This window comes from Sciurus vulgaris, assembly GCF_902686455.1.
Source record: "Sciurus vulgaris genome assembly, chromosome: 5".
Lineage (NCBI taxonomy): Eukaryota > Metazoa > Chordata > Mammalia > Rodentia > Sciuridae > Sciurus > Sciurus vulgaris.
This window is the reverse complement of record NC_136465.1, coordinates 115,601,388-115,620,304: the sequence shown is the minus strand read 5'-3', so window position 1 is coordinate 115,620,304 and position 18,917 is coordinate 115,601,388. Positions and strand designations below refer to the sequence as shown.

Below are 18,917 nucleotides of genomic sequence, written 5' to 3'. Positions count from 1 at the left end.
CAAATCCTGTCTACATTTCTCCCTTAATTTTACCCCTCCATTTACTTCTCCTCATTCTCTGTTGCTGCAGGGCACATCTCACCTCTTGCTTGCATTGCTTCGACAGATTGGTCTCCTTGCCTCCAATTTTGTCCTCCTCCAAACCATGACAATACTAATGTTTCACCATTTATGAAACAATTACTAAATGGCAGATCTTGTGTTAAGAGTTTCACACACACCGGCTGCGCACGGTTGCACACACCTTTAATCCCAGCTACTGGGGAGGCTGAAGCAGGAGTATTGTAAGTTTGAGGACAGCCAGGGCAACTTTGTGAGAACCTGTCTTAAGATTAAATAAATAAATAGATAAATAAATAAATAGGCCTGGGAATGTAGCTCAGTGGTAGAAACCCCCTGGGTTCAGTCCCTAGTACCAAAAACAAACAAAAAATTACACATTATTTCTAATCTTTGTAACAATACTGGGAGGTTACTGTGTTACATTTCCCCTTTCTATAGTACTACAGTGGAGGAATCATTTTAGGCATCAAAGGTTAAATAGCCTCCAAAGTTTACTAAATGCCAATTTATCCAGAACTGCCTGAATGTAAGCCCCTACCTATTTCATTCTCCTTTCTGCAGCCCGGTGATCTTTTTTTCTTTTTTTTCTTTTTTTCTTCTCCCCCCCCCCCCCCCCCTTTGGTAAAAGAAAAAAATGAAACCAAGGTCACTTAACTACTGAGTCACATTTCCAAACCTTTTTTTTTTTTTTTTTTTTTTTTTAATTTTAACACAGGGATTTGCTAAGTTGCTTAGGGCCTTGCTAAGTTGCTGAGGCTGGCTTTGAACTCTCAATCCTCCTGCCTCAGCCTCCCTAGCCGCTGGGATTACAAGCATGCACCACTGTGCCCAGTGCCTAGATGGTCTTTCTAACATAAAGCGTTCCCATATGTTGCCCTTAGGATCAAGTTCAGACCACTTACATAGTTGATTAGACCTCCATCACCCTCCATTCTGTGCTGTAATCACACTCACTTATTAGCACCTCAAAAGTGTTGTTAAGCCCTCATACCTCTGGGACATTGCATATACTCTTCCCTCAGTCTATAACAGTCCTTACCTTGCTAATTCTTATTTGTCTTTCAGTTTCTTTATGTAGTTGACTATTCCTTCTTCCAGGAGATCTTCCTTGAATCTTCCAACACTATCTTAGATTCACACTGTCTCTCATTAACACCAAGTACTTACTCTATCTAGACACTTCTCCCTCTTTTATGTTAGTTGCTAGTTAGTGAGGCAAAGGGCTGGATTTAGCTTGGTCATGGTTGCATGCTGCAGCCTAGCCCCAGGTACTTGACACAAAGTGAGTGCTTTCTGATCATTTGTTGAATGAAGGATGTTCTATAGATCCATTTCACATCTCAAAATTCTTTGCTTCTAAGAATTGGAGCAGATCAGAGAGAGCTGGGAGAGATGTATTTAAGGTTTTTTTGGAGGCGGAAGGATACTGGGTACTGAACCTAGGGAAGCTCTACTACTGACCTATATCCCCAACTCTTTTATTTTTATTTTGAGACATGATCTTGCAAAATTGCCCAGGCTGGCCTCAAACTTGCCACCCTCTTGTCTCTGCCTCTGCCTCCTGAGCCACTGAGATGACAGACATGTACAACTATACCTGACTGTATTTAGGAATTTTTTTTTTTTTTTTTTTTTTTTTTGAGAAATCGAACCTCCATGGGCACTTAACCACTGAGCCACACCCCCCAGTCCTTTTTATTTTTTAATTTATTAAAAATTTTTTTTTATTTATAGATGGACACAATACCTTTATTGTATTTATTTATTTATTTTTAATATTGTGCTGAGGATCCAACACAGTATCTCACATGTGCTAGGCAAGCACTCTACACTGAGCTACAACAAGCCTCTTATTTTTTATTTTGAGGCAGGATCTTGCTAAGTTGCTTAGGGCCTTGCTAAATTGCTGAGGCTGGCTTTGAATATGTGATCCTCCTGAGGTGCTGGGATTACAGGCGTGCACCATTACACCTAGCTGTATTTAGGATTTTGAAAGACCATTCCCTTGGGTTGTTCATTCCCATTCCTAGGGCTAGAAGGTGTGATTAGGACTCCAACACCCCATGTTCTGTCTGTTTAAAGAGCCTAATGTATTTCAATATCAGATTCCAGGGTATCTTTTTAACAAAGGGACATTTCCTAGAGATGACCAGGGTCTTGTTTTATTTTATTTTTTATGGTAAGGATTGAACCCAGGGCTTTGCACATGCTAGGCAAATGCTCTACCACTGAGCTAGTCTTTTTTTTTTTTTTTTTTTTTTTTTTTTTTGATACAGGGTCTTACATTCTTCCTGTCTCACCCTTCCAAGTAACTGGGATTACAGGTATGCACCGCTGTGCTCAGCTAACCAGTCTTAATTCAGTGCTGACCCATGTGAGCCACTCAGTCAGGGCAGGTTCCCTTGTTCATGGATTAGACCACAATCTTCCTCTTCCTTCCACCGTCCTTTCTGTCCCCAGCTGTCCTTGTTTCTTCTGCCTCCTTTCATAGCACTTCTCTTTCTGATTCTGATCTGCCTCCCCTGAGACTACTGTATCATCTCAGGGCTCAAATGTCAACCAAGACTGAGTACAGTGGCGCAGACCTGTAATCCCAGCAGCTCTGGAGGCTGAGGCAGGAGGGTCACCAGTTCAAAGCCAGTCTCAGCAAAAGCGAGGTGCTAAGCAACTCAGTGAGATCCTGTCTCTAAATAAAATACAAAATAGGGCTGGGGATGTGGCTCAGTGGTCGAGTGCCCCTGAGTTCAATCCCTGGTACCAAAAAAAAAAAAAAAAAGTCAACCAAGGATACTGAGGTTCAGGTAAGAGGGGAGCCATCAGGAGTCTTGCCTTGCAACCCTGGTGCTGGAAGAGGGGATGGCAAGATTTCGAGAGAGTGAGGGAGGGAGGTTGAGATATGCCTATTCATTCAAATGTGTATCCATATTTGTGAGGGTGGGGAACTCCTTTTCTAAGCTGTCATGTCTGGCAATTGTCAGCCTCCTCTTCTCTGAGTCCTCAGTTGTTCTTTTTACAAATTTGCCTGAGCTTAAGCTGAGAATGCTGGGTCAGAAGCACTGAGTAGTCTCCATTTTTCCCCCACCTTGGGGATATAACTGAGGGGTGCTTTACCACTGAGCTGTACTCCCAGTTCTTTTTATTTTTTGAGACAGGGTCTCACTAGGTTGCCGAGGTTCTAAGTTGCCCAGAATGGCCTTGAATTTGTGATTCTCCTGCCTCAGGCTTTCAAGTTGCTGGGATTACAGGTCTGTGTCACCACACAGTCTCCATATTTTGAGTCCATGAGTGGATCTTTCCTGGACCAAACAAGTTTCCCTGGTCACTAGGCCCATTGCTCTTGGAGAACCTTACCAGATCAGCAACTGCTCTCAGGTTCCTTGTCTGTATCCCCACCACCTCTGTTTTCTCTTGTGTCTCCCCTTGTGTTTCTGTTTCCCTGCACTCAGACTTCTTTCTCATCCCCTCTATGTTCTCTGTCACTGGAGTCATCACTGGAGATGAGGGCTGGGCCTGGGTGCATGGGGGGGTAGTGGCCAGACCCAGGGCCTGGGACATGAGTGCAACTTTCCAAGCTTCTCTTCCAGGCCCCTGTGGTTGGGGAGCTCCACAGAGGGAGAGATGAGTCAGCAGGGCCGCAGAACCGGCCTGGGTGGGGGTGGCATGCTGGGGTTCCCCAGGGCCAAGGAGTTCGCTGGGGCCATCTGGATCTCTGAACTCTGGTAGATGTGGGGAGTAAAGGTACCTGAAGGAACACAGAAGATTCCTATACTAGTAGAAGACAGAGGCAGCTATTCACAGGACTGGCAGTGGTTCCCCCATCACCCTCATCCCCAGGTTCTTGTAGGGAGAGGGGTTCCTAAATTAGGAGTTCATAGGAACTGGGTATGATGGCACATGCCTCTAATCCCAGCTACTCAGGAGGCTGAGGCAGGAGGATCACAAGATGGAGTCTAACCTCAGTAACTTAGCAAGACCCTGTCTCAAAATAAAAAGGGCTTGGAATGAAGCACATCTGATTCCCCAGAACCACAAATGAAACAAAACAAAACATCTCAAAAAACAGTCCTCAGGGATTTCTCAAGCTATAAAGTTATGGGATAGGCCTGTGTGTATGCAAGTGACATTTTTTTCTGTGGGTAGAGCTGTGTGTATTCATAAGAGTATGTGTGGGTTCATGAAGCATATTATGTAACCATGAGTTTGTATGTGCTTGTACATACAATGGTGTGTACATTTTTATAACTAAGGGTTAAAGTGCTTGGGGTAGATATTATGTGTATAGCATATATATGTTCTAGAGTGTGTCAATGTGGGTGTCTGCATAGTTCATATACGTGAATGAGTCATATGTTACCCAGTATGTGTGCAAGTGTGAGCATCTGAATGCATGTCACCACTCTGGAGGGAAGCTCCCTCCTTCCTCACTCACTGTCCTCTGTCCACTTTTTTTTTTTTCGGTGCTGGGGATCAAACCCAGGGCCTTGTGCTTGCAAGGCAAGCACTCTACCAACTGAGTTATCTCCCCAGCCCCTGTCCACTCTTCTTGATTGAGCTCCTTTTGAGGTCCCTAATCCAAGGAGACCCATCCTTTCCCTTGATGCTTTATAAGTTTGTCTACCCTAGAGAGACTCACCAGTGAATAGTGAGCAGAACCCTTGAAAAAGAGATTGACACATACTCTAATACATACCCGATGAGTGACACATTCAGACAGCAGTGGGTGAGGAAAGAGGGAGCTTCCCTCCAGGGTAGTGGGGAGAGGTCTCCCACTCTCCCAAGGTTTTGCTCTCTCTCTACCCCCACTGACCTTTCCAAAAAGATCCAAAATCATTAGACAGAGCTAAGGTAGGTTCCAGATTCAACCCCTGTAGCCTAGAAAGCCCACCCTGATTCTCCCAGGGGAGGGAGAGAAGGGAGTAGTCCCTGCGGTTCAACCCAGTCCTGGCATTGGGAGATCAGAAAGGTACTATCCCACCCCTTCCTTCAGGGGCGTCCATCGCTGGGAGCTCAGTGTCTGGGTGGCCATGGGCGGAGGCTGAGGGGCCCCCAGGGTGGTGGGGGGTGGTGGATAGAAACCAGATGCCTGGGGGGTTTATACTGGAAGGACCAGAGCCGCAGCCTCTACCCGCCCCTGCCACATGGCGCCTCTGCCTGGGCTGCCCCACCCCCTGGGAGGCTGGGCTGAGGGAGGCCTGAGAGGGTGGAAGTGGGTCCTTGGTAAGGGATTCCAGTTGCTGCCCCTAGCCCCTATGCACTGGGGAGAGGGGTGGGGAACAGGACCCAGGAATACCAGGACCTCAGCGAGGCTGTAGGACTATGTTTAAAAACGGGTGTGGAAGAAGTCAGAAGCCAGGGCCTAAGGGAAGCGGGACTGAGGGCTATGGGGTCTTAAGCAGCCTCTCTGCCAATCTGGTGCAGACCTTTGATGCGGGCCATGGCTCTGAGTTCAGGGGCTATCCTATTGAGGTTGAAACATTAGGGGGCTCTGCTTCACATTCCCCAGGACCCTGCTCCTTCTTTTTCCTTCCCTAGCACTCTTTGGACTTGAACACTTCTGCCATTTCCAGGTAGGATTAGGGGTTGTTAAAGCCCACAAGGGGGGTAAAGAAGGTTATTCTTCTCCCCATCTCCTCCCCAGTCCTGTCCTTCATTTCATCTTTTCATCCTTCTTCTTTTTCCCTTTCAGTCTTTTTCTTCTCCAATCTACTTTGAGCACCAACACCCGCCTCACACCTGCTGTCTCTTCTTTAGAATATCAACTTTTCTCCCCTGCCTCAGTTTCCTGCCTGATCTAACTGGTCTGGAGCTCTTCTTTTGGCAATATGGAAATTGCTCTAATGACTGCCTTTCTTCTCCCCACTTGAATTAGGGACCCCACAAATACAACTGGCACCTCAAGCTCAGGCTTCCCCCACAGTCCCCACCCTGCAACCAAGGGGAGACAGCAAGGTCACAGGGACACCCCACCACGGGCACTTCCTCTAGGGCAGACGGGTGGGGTGGCCCATGTAATCATCGGACACAATTATGTGCTATTTATACTCCCTCCCCGCCCCCCCCACCTGCTGGCTACTTAACCCTCCACCTCCTCCGGACCTGGCCATGCGTCTGGCTATTTCCTCTGTCCTTTTATATATATATATATATATATATATATATATATATATATATATATTTTTTTTTTTTTTTTTTTTTTTTTTTTTTTGCGGTACTGGGGATTGAACTCAGGGCCTTGTACTTGCAAGGCAAGCACTCTACCAGCTGAGCTATCTCCCCAGCCCTCCTCTGTCCTTTTAAGCCATTGTCTCTCCATCTTTGTTCCTCTGGGTCTGTTTCTTTTCCTTTTTAGTTTTTTCCTGCTCTCTCTGCTTTTTTCAAAGTCACATATCTGGTCTTCTGTTTTCCTTTTCCCTCTTTCTTATGCCTTTAAAAAAAAAAAAATATATATATATATATACATATATATACATATTTTTAGTTGTAGGTGGACACAAAACTTTTATTTTTATGTGGTGCTGAGGATCGAACCCAGGGCCTCACGCGTGTTAGGTGAGCGTGCCACCACTGAACCACAACCCCAGCCCCTCTTATGCCTTTTGATCTCTCTTCTGATTCTCGGACTGTTTCACTTGCTCATATGTCTCTTGGTCCTTCTGTGTTTCTCCTTTTGCTTCATTACCTTTTTCTGACAGCCACCTGGTTCCTAACCCTTTCCCATAAAGTTGGGCTCACTCTTTCCTGAGGAACCCTTTCCTGGGGGAAATAACATCTTGTGGCTGGAATCCAGAACTCCTGGGTCCTACTCTGAACTTGGTTTCTGTTTGCCACTTAAGCTGCTGAGTACCCTCCCTGAACCTCCATCTGCTCCTTTCACTTCCCAGCTTTTTCCTTGGAAAGCTGGGAATGCAAAGGAAGTAAGGAAGTGGGTGCTCAGAAAGAGGATGTGAGGGCTGTTGGGGAGGAAGGAAAGTGGGGGAAAGACAGGGCTGGGAGTGGACCCAGAAGTGAGTTGGAGAAAAAATTTATGAAACAATCCCAGGAGGGTCCCCCTGTGAGACAGATGCTGGTTATACCACTTGGTGGCCTAGTCTTCTCTCTCCCATAAACTTATCCCAGAACCCAACTGTCAGTTAATAGGTCTCTCAGGTTCCCCTTTCCCAACTTGGTTCACCTTCCTTCTCTACTTTCCATGTGTGTGTGAGAGTGTATGTATGTGTGTTGGTACTGGGGCTTGAACTCAGGGATGCTTTACTACTGAGCTGTATCCCCAGGCCTTTTTATTTTTTTCATTTTGAGACTGGGTCTCACTAAATTGCTGAGGCTGGCCTTGAACTTGGGATCCTCTGCCTCAGTTTCAAGAGTTGCTGGGATTATAGGTGTGTGCACTATGCCCAGTTTTCTTCTACCCCTTTTCGATGGGAAGTCAGAAAGTCTTGATTAAGCTTTATCTTCAATACTTTTTGCTGCTGAGGGAATTGGTGCCAGGCAATGAGTAGCAGAACTAGGTGCTCCCTCCCAGGGAAGTATGATCACTTATGACAAGAACTATCTATCAAAGGATGGAAATTAGACCCCTGGAGAAGAAGGGCTCAAGAATGGTAACTGGGTAACTGGCAAGGAATGATAGAGGCTAGGGCACTTTTTTAGGGGTGGGGTAACCCAAAGGGGCTAAGCGTAGGCATGTATGATATGAGTTGACCCAGTGACCTCTGCCCTGATCCTCATTCCTACCTGCCTTAAGCTTTCTCACAGTCAGATTCCAGGTTCTGCCATATAAACCAAGGTGAGCCTAAGTGTCACTTCCTAGCAGTGAAACTGAGGCACTGGAAGGAGGAAGACAAAGGGATCCTTAACTGTGTGCTCAGCCCTTCCCTACTCCACACTTCTTCATTTGGCTCTGCAATCTACCTCAGTGACCCTAAAAGTTTGGACAGCAGAAGCCTCCACCCCGGGCACACCTTCCCTCCTGGCCCACACAACACACACACACACACACACACACACACACACACAAAGCTCTCCTGAGCTAGTGGTGGGTGAATGGGGAGGTAAGCATCTCTGTGGTGAGCTCAAGTGTGTGTGGCGTATGTGCCCCCAGCATGTCCCCATTTTCATTTGTATGTGAGTTTGTCTGTGTTCATTCATGACAGTGGCTGTACTTGTGTGGGGAGTGCTGCATGTGTACATGTGGTGTGCATGCATCATCGCGTGTTTGTCCATGAGTGTGTATGTCAGTGTGTTCCAGTCTCTGTGAGTGTCGTCCCCAGTCCCCCATCCCCCCCCTTGGATCTCTAATTAGTGGTTTGGGGTTTGTTCCTTTTCCCTCCTGTTCCTTCCCTCAGCAGCGGCGGGCGGCAGCAGCCTCGGCAGCAGCAGTAGCAGCAGCAGCAGAAGCCGCCGTCGCCGCTGAGCAACAGCAAGGACTCTGGAGTCAGAGTAGGATTGTAAGATCAGAGCCCAGTGGGAAAAGGAGTGGAGCTGGCCTGGGAGAGGAGTGGATCCCTCCCAGCACCCTCAGGCCACCCGCTGTCTGCACTCTCCCTGCCAGACCTACTTCGAGGAGAGACTTGGGACAGCCAGCCCCAGGTTCCCCCAGGTACATGATGCTCAAAGCTTGGGGAGGGTTGCCCACGGATGCTTATGGGGTTGCCGGGTGTATAGGACGTGGGTCCGCCATCCTTCCAGCCTTTCCCCAGGGCACCCCCAAGGAGGCCCTGACAACTTGTCCATGTTCCTATTCCCCCTTCCTGCTTCCCACCCCTTCCCTGGGTGCCCCTTTTCTCTTCTCCCTCCCAGATCCCTTCTTTGGGGAGCTCAGCAAATGGAGCAGGAAATTTGGACCCTCTGCCTCCCTCTCTCGCCCTCCTCATTGGATCCGGAGCCTTCTCCGCTGGGAAAGCTGTAATTAGAGGGTGGATCCCTACAGACAGAGAGCAGCCCCCCCACCCCCCACCCCCCAGTCCCTTCTAACTTTAGATCTCTTCTCTCCCATTCTCCCATTCTCCCTCCCTCTCCCCTCTCCCTCTCTCCGACTCGGCTCTCTCCATCTGCCTGGCTCCTTGGGACCCGTTCCCCAGCCTCAGGATGGCGTCCTCCCTGCTTGAGGTAACTGTCCCCTCCGCCCCGCTAGGAAACCAGCCACAACCCTAAAGTCCTAATCCCTGCCCACCCCACACCTTCAACTCACATAGACAGTAGCTGTGGTGCTTGTCACTTCCAGGGTCCTTCTGATGAGAAGAGAGGAGTGGGCTCCATGGAGGGGCCAGCAGGGGGCAGGAGAAAAGGCGGGGAGGATAGGGCCAGGGGTCAAAGGACAGTCAGAGAAGGGTAAGAGAGGATTAGGTCAGAAGGCATGGACCCCTAAGGTCAATAAGCTACTAACTGAGGAGTGGCAAAGCAATGAAAATAGGAGGGAGAAGAGAGGGGTGGAAATAGATACAAATGGATACCAGCAGATGGGAGAGAGGGAAGGCAGAGAGGACTGGTTGAGTGGGCATGGAGTAGCAATAGTTCTTTGGGGGCTCTGGTGCCCTAGGACTCCTGGCCTATGCAGGATCTTGTCTGGTCTGTGTGGGGGAGGGGCTGGGCCTGTGAGCAGTGTGTGAAGGAGAGGAGGTAGGCTGAAAGGAGAGGAGGAGGGCAGCCCTGCGAGGGGTGTGTGTGGGGGGGACTGACCAGGGGAACTGAGCCCAGGCCTGAGAGGGAACCAAGGAGGAGGGACAGGGTCTGAGGCCGCCTGCCCGGCTCACAAATATTTAGCTTTCAGCCAAAGACAAACTCAGCTCTATTTTGGGAGTGGGAGGCTCCAGGGCGGACTGGGCCACTTCCCTTCCAGGCTGGGACCCCGGTATCCCTTGCCTGTGGTGTTGGGGATGGATGGGACTAGGGTACCATGGAGGTTTGGGTCTTGAGAAATCACTGACTTTTCCAGGGTTTCTGGGGGACCCAAAGCACAGAATCGGAGGACTCTCAACTGCTCAGGACCTGAGTTCTCTGGATTCTGGCTCTCTGACTCTGTTTCTCTGTCACCATCTCTTTCCTGCTTTCTGGGTCTCTCTGCAGGAATTTGGGGCTAAAGAGCCCTCTTGAAAGTCAATTCCTTTCAATAGCCTTGAAACTTCCCTATTCTTGGGGCCTTCAAAAACTCCAATCTCTGTTTCTGGTGCCCTAACTCAGATCCCAGGGTGAAGAGCCAAACAGGAAGTCAACTCATTCAACCTGAAGGAGAGGTGTGTGTGAGATGGAACAGCTGTCCTTTGACACTTGTGTCTATTGGCTGCATGAAAGTGTTAGAGTGCAGTCAAGTGTGACTTCACACAGCTGGATTTGTGAGAGTACAGGTGTGTGTGTGGGTGGGTGTGTGTGCATGGGCGAGCCTCCTGGGCATCTGGGTGCTGTCAGTTCAAGTGAGGATTGGTATCTGTGTAAGGCTGGGAAGCAGTGAGTTTGTGGCAGAGTTTGAGGGAATGTCATGCATGCCAATGAGGTGGTTACCATGCTTCTTATTATTCTGTATCCACTGTGGGGTCCGAAGGTGCTGTTCTCTACCCTCAGGCAATGGGGGCATATTATCTTCCTGCCACCTCCCCAGTAGACTCTATATCAAGCCATCATTACAACATTAGGAAGAATAAGGTACATGAAATCCTGAGTCCAGTCAGGGCAGGGGTAGTGTCAGTGGGCATAGGCATCATGCCAGTGTTGCCAGCGTGGCACTGGTGCGTGGGGGAAGGGCAGCCCAGAAGGTTGCTGGATAGACACAGGATTGGGGGTGCATGTGGAAAGAGGAGGAGTCTGTTGTGGAAGTTAGGCTTTCAAGTCCCCTCATTCCTTGTAAGCTGAAAATGCCCTCAACACAAAGGCACTCCAGTGTCTCCATCTCTTTCACCTAGTTTTTGGGTACCTGGGCCTTCGATCTCTTCCCCATCTCTCTGGAAATCTTTCTGCCTGGTAGTGGGAAGAACCTGGGGTTCAGAAAGGGAAGCAGCTGCTGTGTGATTGGAGGTTCACCTGGATCAAGTGAAATGCAGGGGAGTCTCTTGGGGAGGGAGAAACATGGGGCGGGGAGGTGGGAATGCAGAATTGAGCCATGGGCTGGGGATAGAGCTCAGTGGTATAGCACTTGCTTAACAGGCCCTGATATTGATCATCAGCACCCTACACACCATCACCTTCTGCCATTAAAAAAAAAAAAGAAAAGAAAGAAAGAAAAGAAAAAAAAAAAGAAGAAGAAGAAAAGAAAAGAAAAAGAATTGGGAAGCCAGGAGAACTAAAGAAACTTGGAAAAAGGCTGAGAAAGTTAAAAACTAGGAATGGGGACATTGGGTGCTCAGAACCTGAGGCCAGCCAGCTGTCAGATGCATAGTAGACTTTTCCACTGGGTGGTGGGGCTGGGCACTTCACTGAAAGCTCCTTGGAAGGAGGGGGTCCTCTTGCCCCACTCCATGTCTGGGTGAGAGAGTTGGGACAGCTTCTATCTTGTTCTTTCTCCAAAGACTCCCTGCTTCAGTACTTTAAAAGTGTGGATTTTTTGGGGGGCGGGGGGTGGGGGTGGGGGGGCATCGCTGTTTCTTTCCTTTTTTTTTTTTTTTTTTTTTTAGGATGCTGGGATCCGGGTGGTGGGTGGAAGACATCTGTAGGTTGAGAATCCTGGGTTCTGGAAGGCAAGACATTTGATCAGGTATGAGGCATACACTCTTCAGGGGAACTTTCTCCCCTAGTTTTCAGGAGAGGCCAATCATCCAGAGAAGGAAACTGAGGTTATGGTGAAACTCAGCCACGTGCACAGCTTTTGGCCCCCCAGGAGAGTCTGGCGGCTCTGGTGCCTTGCCTTTCTTTCCCTGCTCTCAGGGGCCCCAGGACCTCTGCTCCCCAGGACTGGGGTCTCCTGTTGGCCTGGGGCCGGCTGCCTCCTTTCACCCCTCCTTCCCTCCCCACAGCTGGGTGGGGTCCCTGGGCTTGGCTGAGGCCCCTGTGGCCACAGTGTGAGGGCCGGGCGGGGGACGGCGTCGGCGTTTTTAAAAATAAACCGACCGCAGGGAAACCATCGGAGCCGGAGCTGGGCCGGGCTGGGCAGAGGGGGAGGGGGCGGTCAGGGGGGAGAAGGAGGGAGGAGTGGCCTGGTCTGGGGGTTTTCTGGGGCCCAGCACCATGGTGGTTTTCTCTTAGGTAGGAAGTCCGCTGCCTTACCCTCCAACCTCCCGCCTTTCTTCTTCCCCATGTGTCTTTTCCTCTGTTTTCCTTAGCTTTTCTAGTCCAGGCTCATTTCCACCACCTCTCTTTCTTTGTTTATTCTGCTTTCCTCTCTCTCCCTCCTTTTTGTCTTTTCACCTTTCTGCTTTTTCAGGTCCCTGCCCATTTCTGCCTCTTAATTCTGGTTCCACCTCTTGTCCCCTGTCCTCTGGTGCTTTTATCGTACTTCCTTATCCTTTGTAGTGGTCTTTTGCACCCTGTGTGTCTAGGACTCTGGTCTCTCCTAACTTTTAAGTTCCCACCTCTCCTGCCAATGGTGCAGGCCTCAGATCCTGCCTTAACTCACCCCTCTGGGGTATCAGTGACTCCAGGGAAGCCCCTGACTGGAAAACAAACCTGTTGGTGACTCAAATTTGGGATCCCACAGAGTCAGTTGGTTGGCAGGGGGAACAGCTGGTTTGTACTTGGGGAGTAATGCAGGAGTCATAAGTGGCCACTCCACTCACTGCAACCTTGAGACACCAGACCTCTCTATGTCAGTATCACACACACTTACCACATGCTTGGAGCTGCTAGGTAGATCTGAAAATCCTGAATTCTCTTTCTTTCTTTCTTTCTTTCTTTCTTTCTTTCTTTCTTTCTTTCTTTCTTTCTTTCTTTCTTTCTTTCTTTCTTTCTTTCTTTCTACAGTACTGGGAATTGAACTCAGGACCCTTATACATGTTAGGCAAGCATTCTACCACTGAACTATATCTGCAGCCCCTTTGGGGTTCTTTTCTTAGCTTTACTAGAAAGATACCAGGTAATTAGCTTTTGAAAATCTCAATCAGGGAACTCTACAGGGCCAACTTTTTTTTTGGGGGGGGGGGGGACTGGGGATTGAACTCAAGGTCACTCAACCACTGAGCCACATTCCCAGGCCTATTTTGTATTTTATTTAGAGACAGGGTCTCACTGAGTTGCTTAGTGCCTCACCGTTGCTGAGATTGGCTTTGAACTCGAGATCCTCATGACTCAGCCTCTGGAACCACTGGGATTACAGACATGTACCACTGTGTGCCACTGTGCCTGACTTTATATATATAGTTGTAGATGGACACAATACCCTTATTTTATTTTTACATGGTGCTGAGGATTGAACCCAGTTCCTCATGTGTGCTAGATGAGCGTGCTCTACCACTGAGTCACAACCCCAGCCCCCAGGGTTAGCTTTTGAATGCAGCTTTTTTGTCAGAGTCTTAGTAACAGAACCAAGTGTATTTTAGCCAGGGATGTTAGAGGGCATCTCCTTCTGGGAGGTCCTAAGTCTGACCTAGGGAGGGTTACCATGAGTTCCTGGGGTGGTCTTGAGGGTGGTGTGACTTGGTAGCAGTGGCCTGGTGGGCATTAAGGAGATATCTCTGCATTTCCGAAGACCCCCCATTTTCTACATGCATGTTTTCCTTCACTCACTAGGCTGGAAGGGTGAAGTGAAACCAGTGACATAGACTACATGTTGGGGGACACTGAGACATGGAGGGGTGTGGCTGTGAGCCAGTATCTTAGCCACTCCAATTCCCTCCCTGAGGACTCTGGGCTCTTCCACCCACCCAAAGGTACCATCTGGTACCACGAAACAGGAGGTGCCCACTGCCTGCTTGAAAGACATTCTTGCCTCAGCCACAGTCCTGGCTTGGCGGCAGCCCTATTGCCTCTCAATGTCCCAGTGTCTCTGCTGTTGCTTCCTCTTGTTCCCCAGTCCCAGAGTGCCTGCCAAGAGATTCCTTACCAGGGACAGTAGGACTGGAGACCTCAGGGAGACCAGGTCACTGGCTAAGTGAAGAGCTGAAGCAGAGGCAGGAAGTGGAATAAGGGGTGAAGCCAGGAAAATCTAGAATGGGGGCAGATATGATTTCCTAAGACTTCTTTTTTACCTTTTTTTTTTTTTTTTAAACAAGGCCTTGTTATGTTGTCCTAAGTCAAGGCGGTCTTGAACTCAGGGACTCAAGGGTCCTCCTGTCTCAGCCTTTCAAGTAGCTGGCACATATAGGTGTTGGACATTGTGGTTGGCTCCATAGTGCTCTTTGAGGTGTATCTTTTTCTGAGTCCCTGACCATGATTTCTTTCTGTTCTAAACTTACTTCCCAGGGTTGGGACCCTAATTCTCACCTTACCCAGCCGCTGCCTCCACTTCCTCCTCCTCTTCTTCTTTTTGGTACTAGGGATTGAATCCAAGGATACTTTGCCACTGAGCTACATTCTCAGCTCTTTTTATTTTTTTTATTTTGAGACAGGGTCTCACTAAGTTGCTGAGGCTGGCCTTGGACTTTTTATCCTCTTGCCTCAGCCTCCTAAATCACTGGAATTACAGGAATGTGTCGCCATGCCCAGCATTAGTTGCTGCTTCTGTCCCAACTCTTCTCAGTTAGTCTCCTGTCCCTCACAGGCCTTTGCACACCCTTAACAACTCCACAGGGGCTCTGCTTCCTGCCTGTTAGGCTGGGGTGTCAGGCTGAAGTCTTGGGCCTCCATTTTTCTTCCATGACTCCATTTACTTCTGCCTGGATGCCAGGCCTCACTGGCACACCTCTCTTCCCTCTAATCAATCCCCTATCCTCTTCAACTCTTCCCTGACCCCTCTGCTCTGTTCTTCATGTCTCTAGATCTCAGTCCCAGAATTTTGCCCTTTGTTCTGCCTTCTCCTCTCTCCCTAAGCAGTGCTTCCTTCTTTCCACAGGAGGAAGCTCACTATGGCTCCAGTCCCTTGGCCATGTTGACAGCTGCATGCAGCAAATTTGGTGGTTCCAGCCCTCTGCGAGACTCAACGACATTGGGCAAAGCAGGCACGAAGAAGCCATACTCTGACCTTTCAGCCCCCAAAACCATGGGGGATGCTTACCCAGCCCCCTTTTCAAGTACCAATGGGCTCCTCTCACCTGCAGGCAGTCCTCCAGCGCCCACCTCTGGCTATGCCAATGACTACCCACCTTTTTCCCATTCATTCCCTGGGCCCACAGGCACCCAGGACCCTGGGCTACTAATGCCCAAGGGGCACAGTTCTTCTGACTGCCTGCCCAGTGTCTACACCTCTCTGGATATGGCACACCCCTACGGCTCTTGGTACAAGGCGGGCATCCATGCAGGCATCTCTCCAGGCCCAGGCAACACTCCTGCTCCTTGGTGGGACATGCACCCTGGGGGCAACTGGCTAGGTGGTGGGCAGGGCCAGGGTGATGGGCTGCAAGGGACACTGCCCACAGGCCCTGCTCAGCCTCCACTGAACCCCCAGCTACCCACCTACCCATCTGACTTTGCCCCCCTTAATCCAGCCCCCTATCCAGCACCCCACCTCCTGCAACCAGGGCCCCAGCACGTCCTGCCCCAAGATGTCTATAAGCCCAAGGCTGTTGGCAATAGTGGGCAGCTGGAGGGGAGCGGTGGAGCCAAACCAACCCGGGGTGCAGGCACCGGGGGTAGTGGAGGATATGGGGGTAGTGGGGCAGGGCGCTCTTCCTGTGACTGCCCCAACTGTCAGGAGCTAGAGCGGCTAGGGGCAGCAGCAGCTGGGCTGCGGAAGAAGCCCATCCACAGCTGCCACATTCCTGGCTGTGGCAAAGTATATGGCAAGGCCTCACACCTGAAGGCGCACTTGCGCTGGCACACAGGAGAGAGGCCTTTTGTCTGCAACTGGCTCTTCTGTGGCAAGAGGTTCACCCGTTCCGATGAGCTGGAGCGCCATGTGCGCACTCACACAAGGGAGAAGAAGTTCACCTGCCTCCTCTGCTCTAAGCGCTTTACCAGAAGTGACCACCTGAGCAAACACCAGCGCACCCACGGCGAGCCAGGCCCGGGCCCCCCTGCCAGTGGCCCCAAGGAGCTGGGGGAGGGCCGCAGCGTGGGAGAAGAGGAGACCAGTCAGACCTCCCGACCTTCAGCCTCACCAGCACCCCCAGAGAAAGCCCCTGGAGGCAGCCCCGAGCAGAGCAACCTGTTGGAGATCTGAGCTGGGTGGAGGGTCTCCAGTGCCAGGGCCACCTTGCCAGCCTCTGTTGGCTCTGTGGACCACTGTTTGTCTTTCTTTCCCTTGCATGTTGTCATTTGAGGCTTTACCTTGGCCATTCTGGGTCTGGCTATCTCCTTGCACACCTGCTCAGCTCACCTCCTTCCTTTGCCATGAGCCTGGCTTTCGGCCAAACTCTCATCTCAGGCCCTCACCTGTGCCCAATTCCTGTGCTCTTGGTTCCTAAGTTCTCCTCCAGCCCTTGCTCACAGCTTCTCTATCCTTGGCTTTTGCCACACTAACTCACTTTCTTTCCATTTGGCTCCCAACAATATTTTTCCCTCTTACTAACCCCTTTCTACTTCCCAAGCTTATTTACTGCTATCATTCAGCTTCCAGGCTTGTATTCCCAACTTACTCCACGGCTTTCCATTCTGCAGAGCTTTTTTCCTTTTCACAAATGCGATGATGATGTTGATGATGATGATAATTTATTGCCCCCTGGTGGCCTCTTCCTAAGGGACCCCAGTTTATAGGGGGCTTGGGGTTAGTGATGTGGCCAGGAGCAGGGTGCCAAGAGGGGGGGCAGACCAGTGGGGATCTGATCCCAAAGACGGGGTAACCCCTGGGTCAGGGAGGCTGCCCCCAGGCCTATATATTTAACCCCATGCACCAGGAGTAATGAATAGTAGTAATAATAATTCTATTTATGTAAGTTATGATGACGGGTCCGGTAGAATGAGCTGGGGAGGGAAGGGGATCCACTTCTGCTAAGGAAATTCTAGCCAAATGTATCTCTGTATAGACAAAGTGGTAGTGGAGGTCTTGTTAATAGAATTTCTATCATCAGGGTCTCAGTGGGGTTTCTCTTTCAATGGAATCTTAAACAAATTGGGTTGGTTAGCTAGATCTCTGTTAAAGAGTTAATGTGAGTATCTCTCAATTAGGAGATCCCTAGTATCCCCAGCCCCAGTCAGAAGCTGTGAAACCTCAAGTCCTATGGAGGGGAGAAGGACTGGAATGTATCCCAGTTCCCTTGACCCCAGAGCAGGTTCTTCCACTGCCCCTCCTCTTAGACACCATGATCTCATCAGGCTAATTCCCTGTAGTCATGGTTATAGAGAGCTTACAGCTGCCATCTTAAACATGCTCTTTGGGGAAGCCCACCTAACAGGAGGACATTGATTTGGAGGTGCTTCTCCTGAACAATGGGTGGGGAAGTCTTTCTCTGGGATCAGACTTAAATAAATCAAGTATTTATTGAGTGCCTATCCTGCGCAAGGCACTGTGCTAGGCCTGGTGCCTAGAAGCCATGAGAAAGAATTCATAGAGCTTAGGAGGAAAGAGGTCCCTAAACTGATTTTGGGGTGCATTCACAGGCCCCCAACCTGGGACTTCCAACTCCACCTCCAATGACTTTTAAAGCCGCTTAGTGCCTTTGAATGCCTTTCCTGAGACTTTGGATCCTCCTTTTCTGTACCCTGTTTCCTTAAGTCCCCAGGTTAAAGGGTAAAGCTGCTGGAACTTGGGGAGAGGGTAACATTGTGGAAGGCAAAGAATCATCCCCTTGTGGAGTCTTTTTTTTTTTTTTTTTTTTTTTTTTAATTTAATAAAATTTCGATTTGGAATTGTGTCCTGGTGAAAAAAGGGGAAGAGAAGGGCGAAGGGTAGGACACAGTTTTTCCTTAGCAAAGTCAGGGACTCTATGTGCGATATTCAATCATGCACGTTCGCATTTTATGTTCGCAGTAACACACTTTGTCTGCCATGCACTCCAAGCGGAGTTGTTTTCAACCGCCCGGTAACTCCGCAGAGTGGGGAAGGCGGAGGTGGTTTCTTCCAGGGCCCTATTCTCACACTACGCCACCGACCTTGGACAGAGCAGTGACCCGGCCCGGTGACCCCAGTCGCAAAGCGGACTAGCACGCCGCCCCAGCCTCGCCAAGCTGAGGCTCCCGGCGGGCGGACCCCGCTGGCACGTAACCCGCCCCCTGCCCTGAGCCTGCAATCAGTCGTGCCCGCCACGGAGTTAGCGGAGAAACAAAAGCCACTCTGTGGCGGCCATCCCCAAGCCACAATAGGGCTTTGTGCGGCCCCCGCCCCCCAGAGCGTCCCCACTGGGCGCTCCCGCAGGCCGGGGCCTGCCTCCCGCCTGCGCCCTCCAACGGACTGACCACCCTGGCCGGTCCCGAGCTGCGCAGGAACCGGTGGGAGGGAGTCGGCTGTCCTAGGCGGCGAGCAGGGCGGGCTCGGGTTACGAGCCCCCTCCCCAGCCTGCCGCCGTTCCTGCCCCCGCCCAGGTGCGAAATCTCCTGCCCTCTGGCGGGGCGCGCAGCTTCAAAGTCGCTTTGAAGAAATCCGAGTTCCGAGGATTTCTTTAGTGGGCTGGGGGCTGTGGCGGAAGCGAGATCCGGGAGAGGAGGCTGGAGAGAATGAGGGGCGGGCGGGGGGCGCCTCGGAGCTGGTCTGAGCGAGAGGTCCGGAGCGGACCCCCAAGTCCCCACCCCCACCCCGGGAAGGCAGGCTCCTCGGGACCCCCCAGGGTCTGGCCCTCTCGCCTCCAGGTCTCCGCCTGTCCGGTGCCAGCTCCTGCCCGCCGCAGCCTCGCGGTCCTCCCCTCCCCGGCCCCTCGGCTCCTTTCATCTTCCCTAGACTCCGCTTGGGGTTTTGCTGGTTTCTGGGA

The 18,917-nt window shown here is 50.5% G+C and overlaps 1 protein-coding gene across 2 annotated transcripts in view; it reads left to right on the top strand.

Moving 5' to 3' along the window:
• The window catches only part of SP7 (Sp7 transcription factor), an 82,911-nt gene extending 66,331 nt beyond the window's left edge, over positions 1-16,580 (top strand). The window contains exons 1-3 of one of the 2 annotated variants that reach the window (XM_079140952.1): positions 8,582-8,659; positions 9,141-9,168; positions 14,972-16,580. In XM_079140952.1, coding sequence (XP_078997078.1) covers positions 9,148-9,168; positions 14,972-16,237 — 1,287 coding nt within the window. In that variant the 5' untranslated portion in view covers positions 8,582-8,659; positions 9,141-9,147 and the 3' untranslated portion in view covers positions 16,238-16,580. Of the gene's footprint in view, positions 1-8,581; positions 8,660-9,140; positions 9,169-14,971 lie in introns of those variants that run through there. The other variant, XM_079140953.1, reaches the window with a different exon arrangement.
• Positions 16,581-18,917: the final 2,337 nt, after the last annotated feature.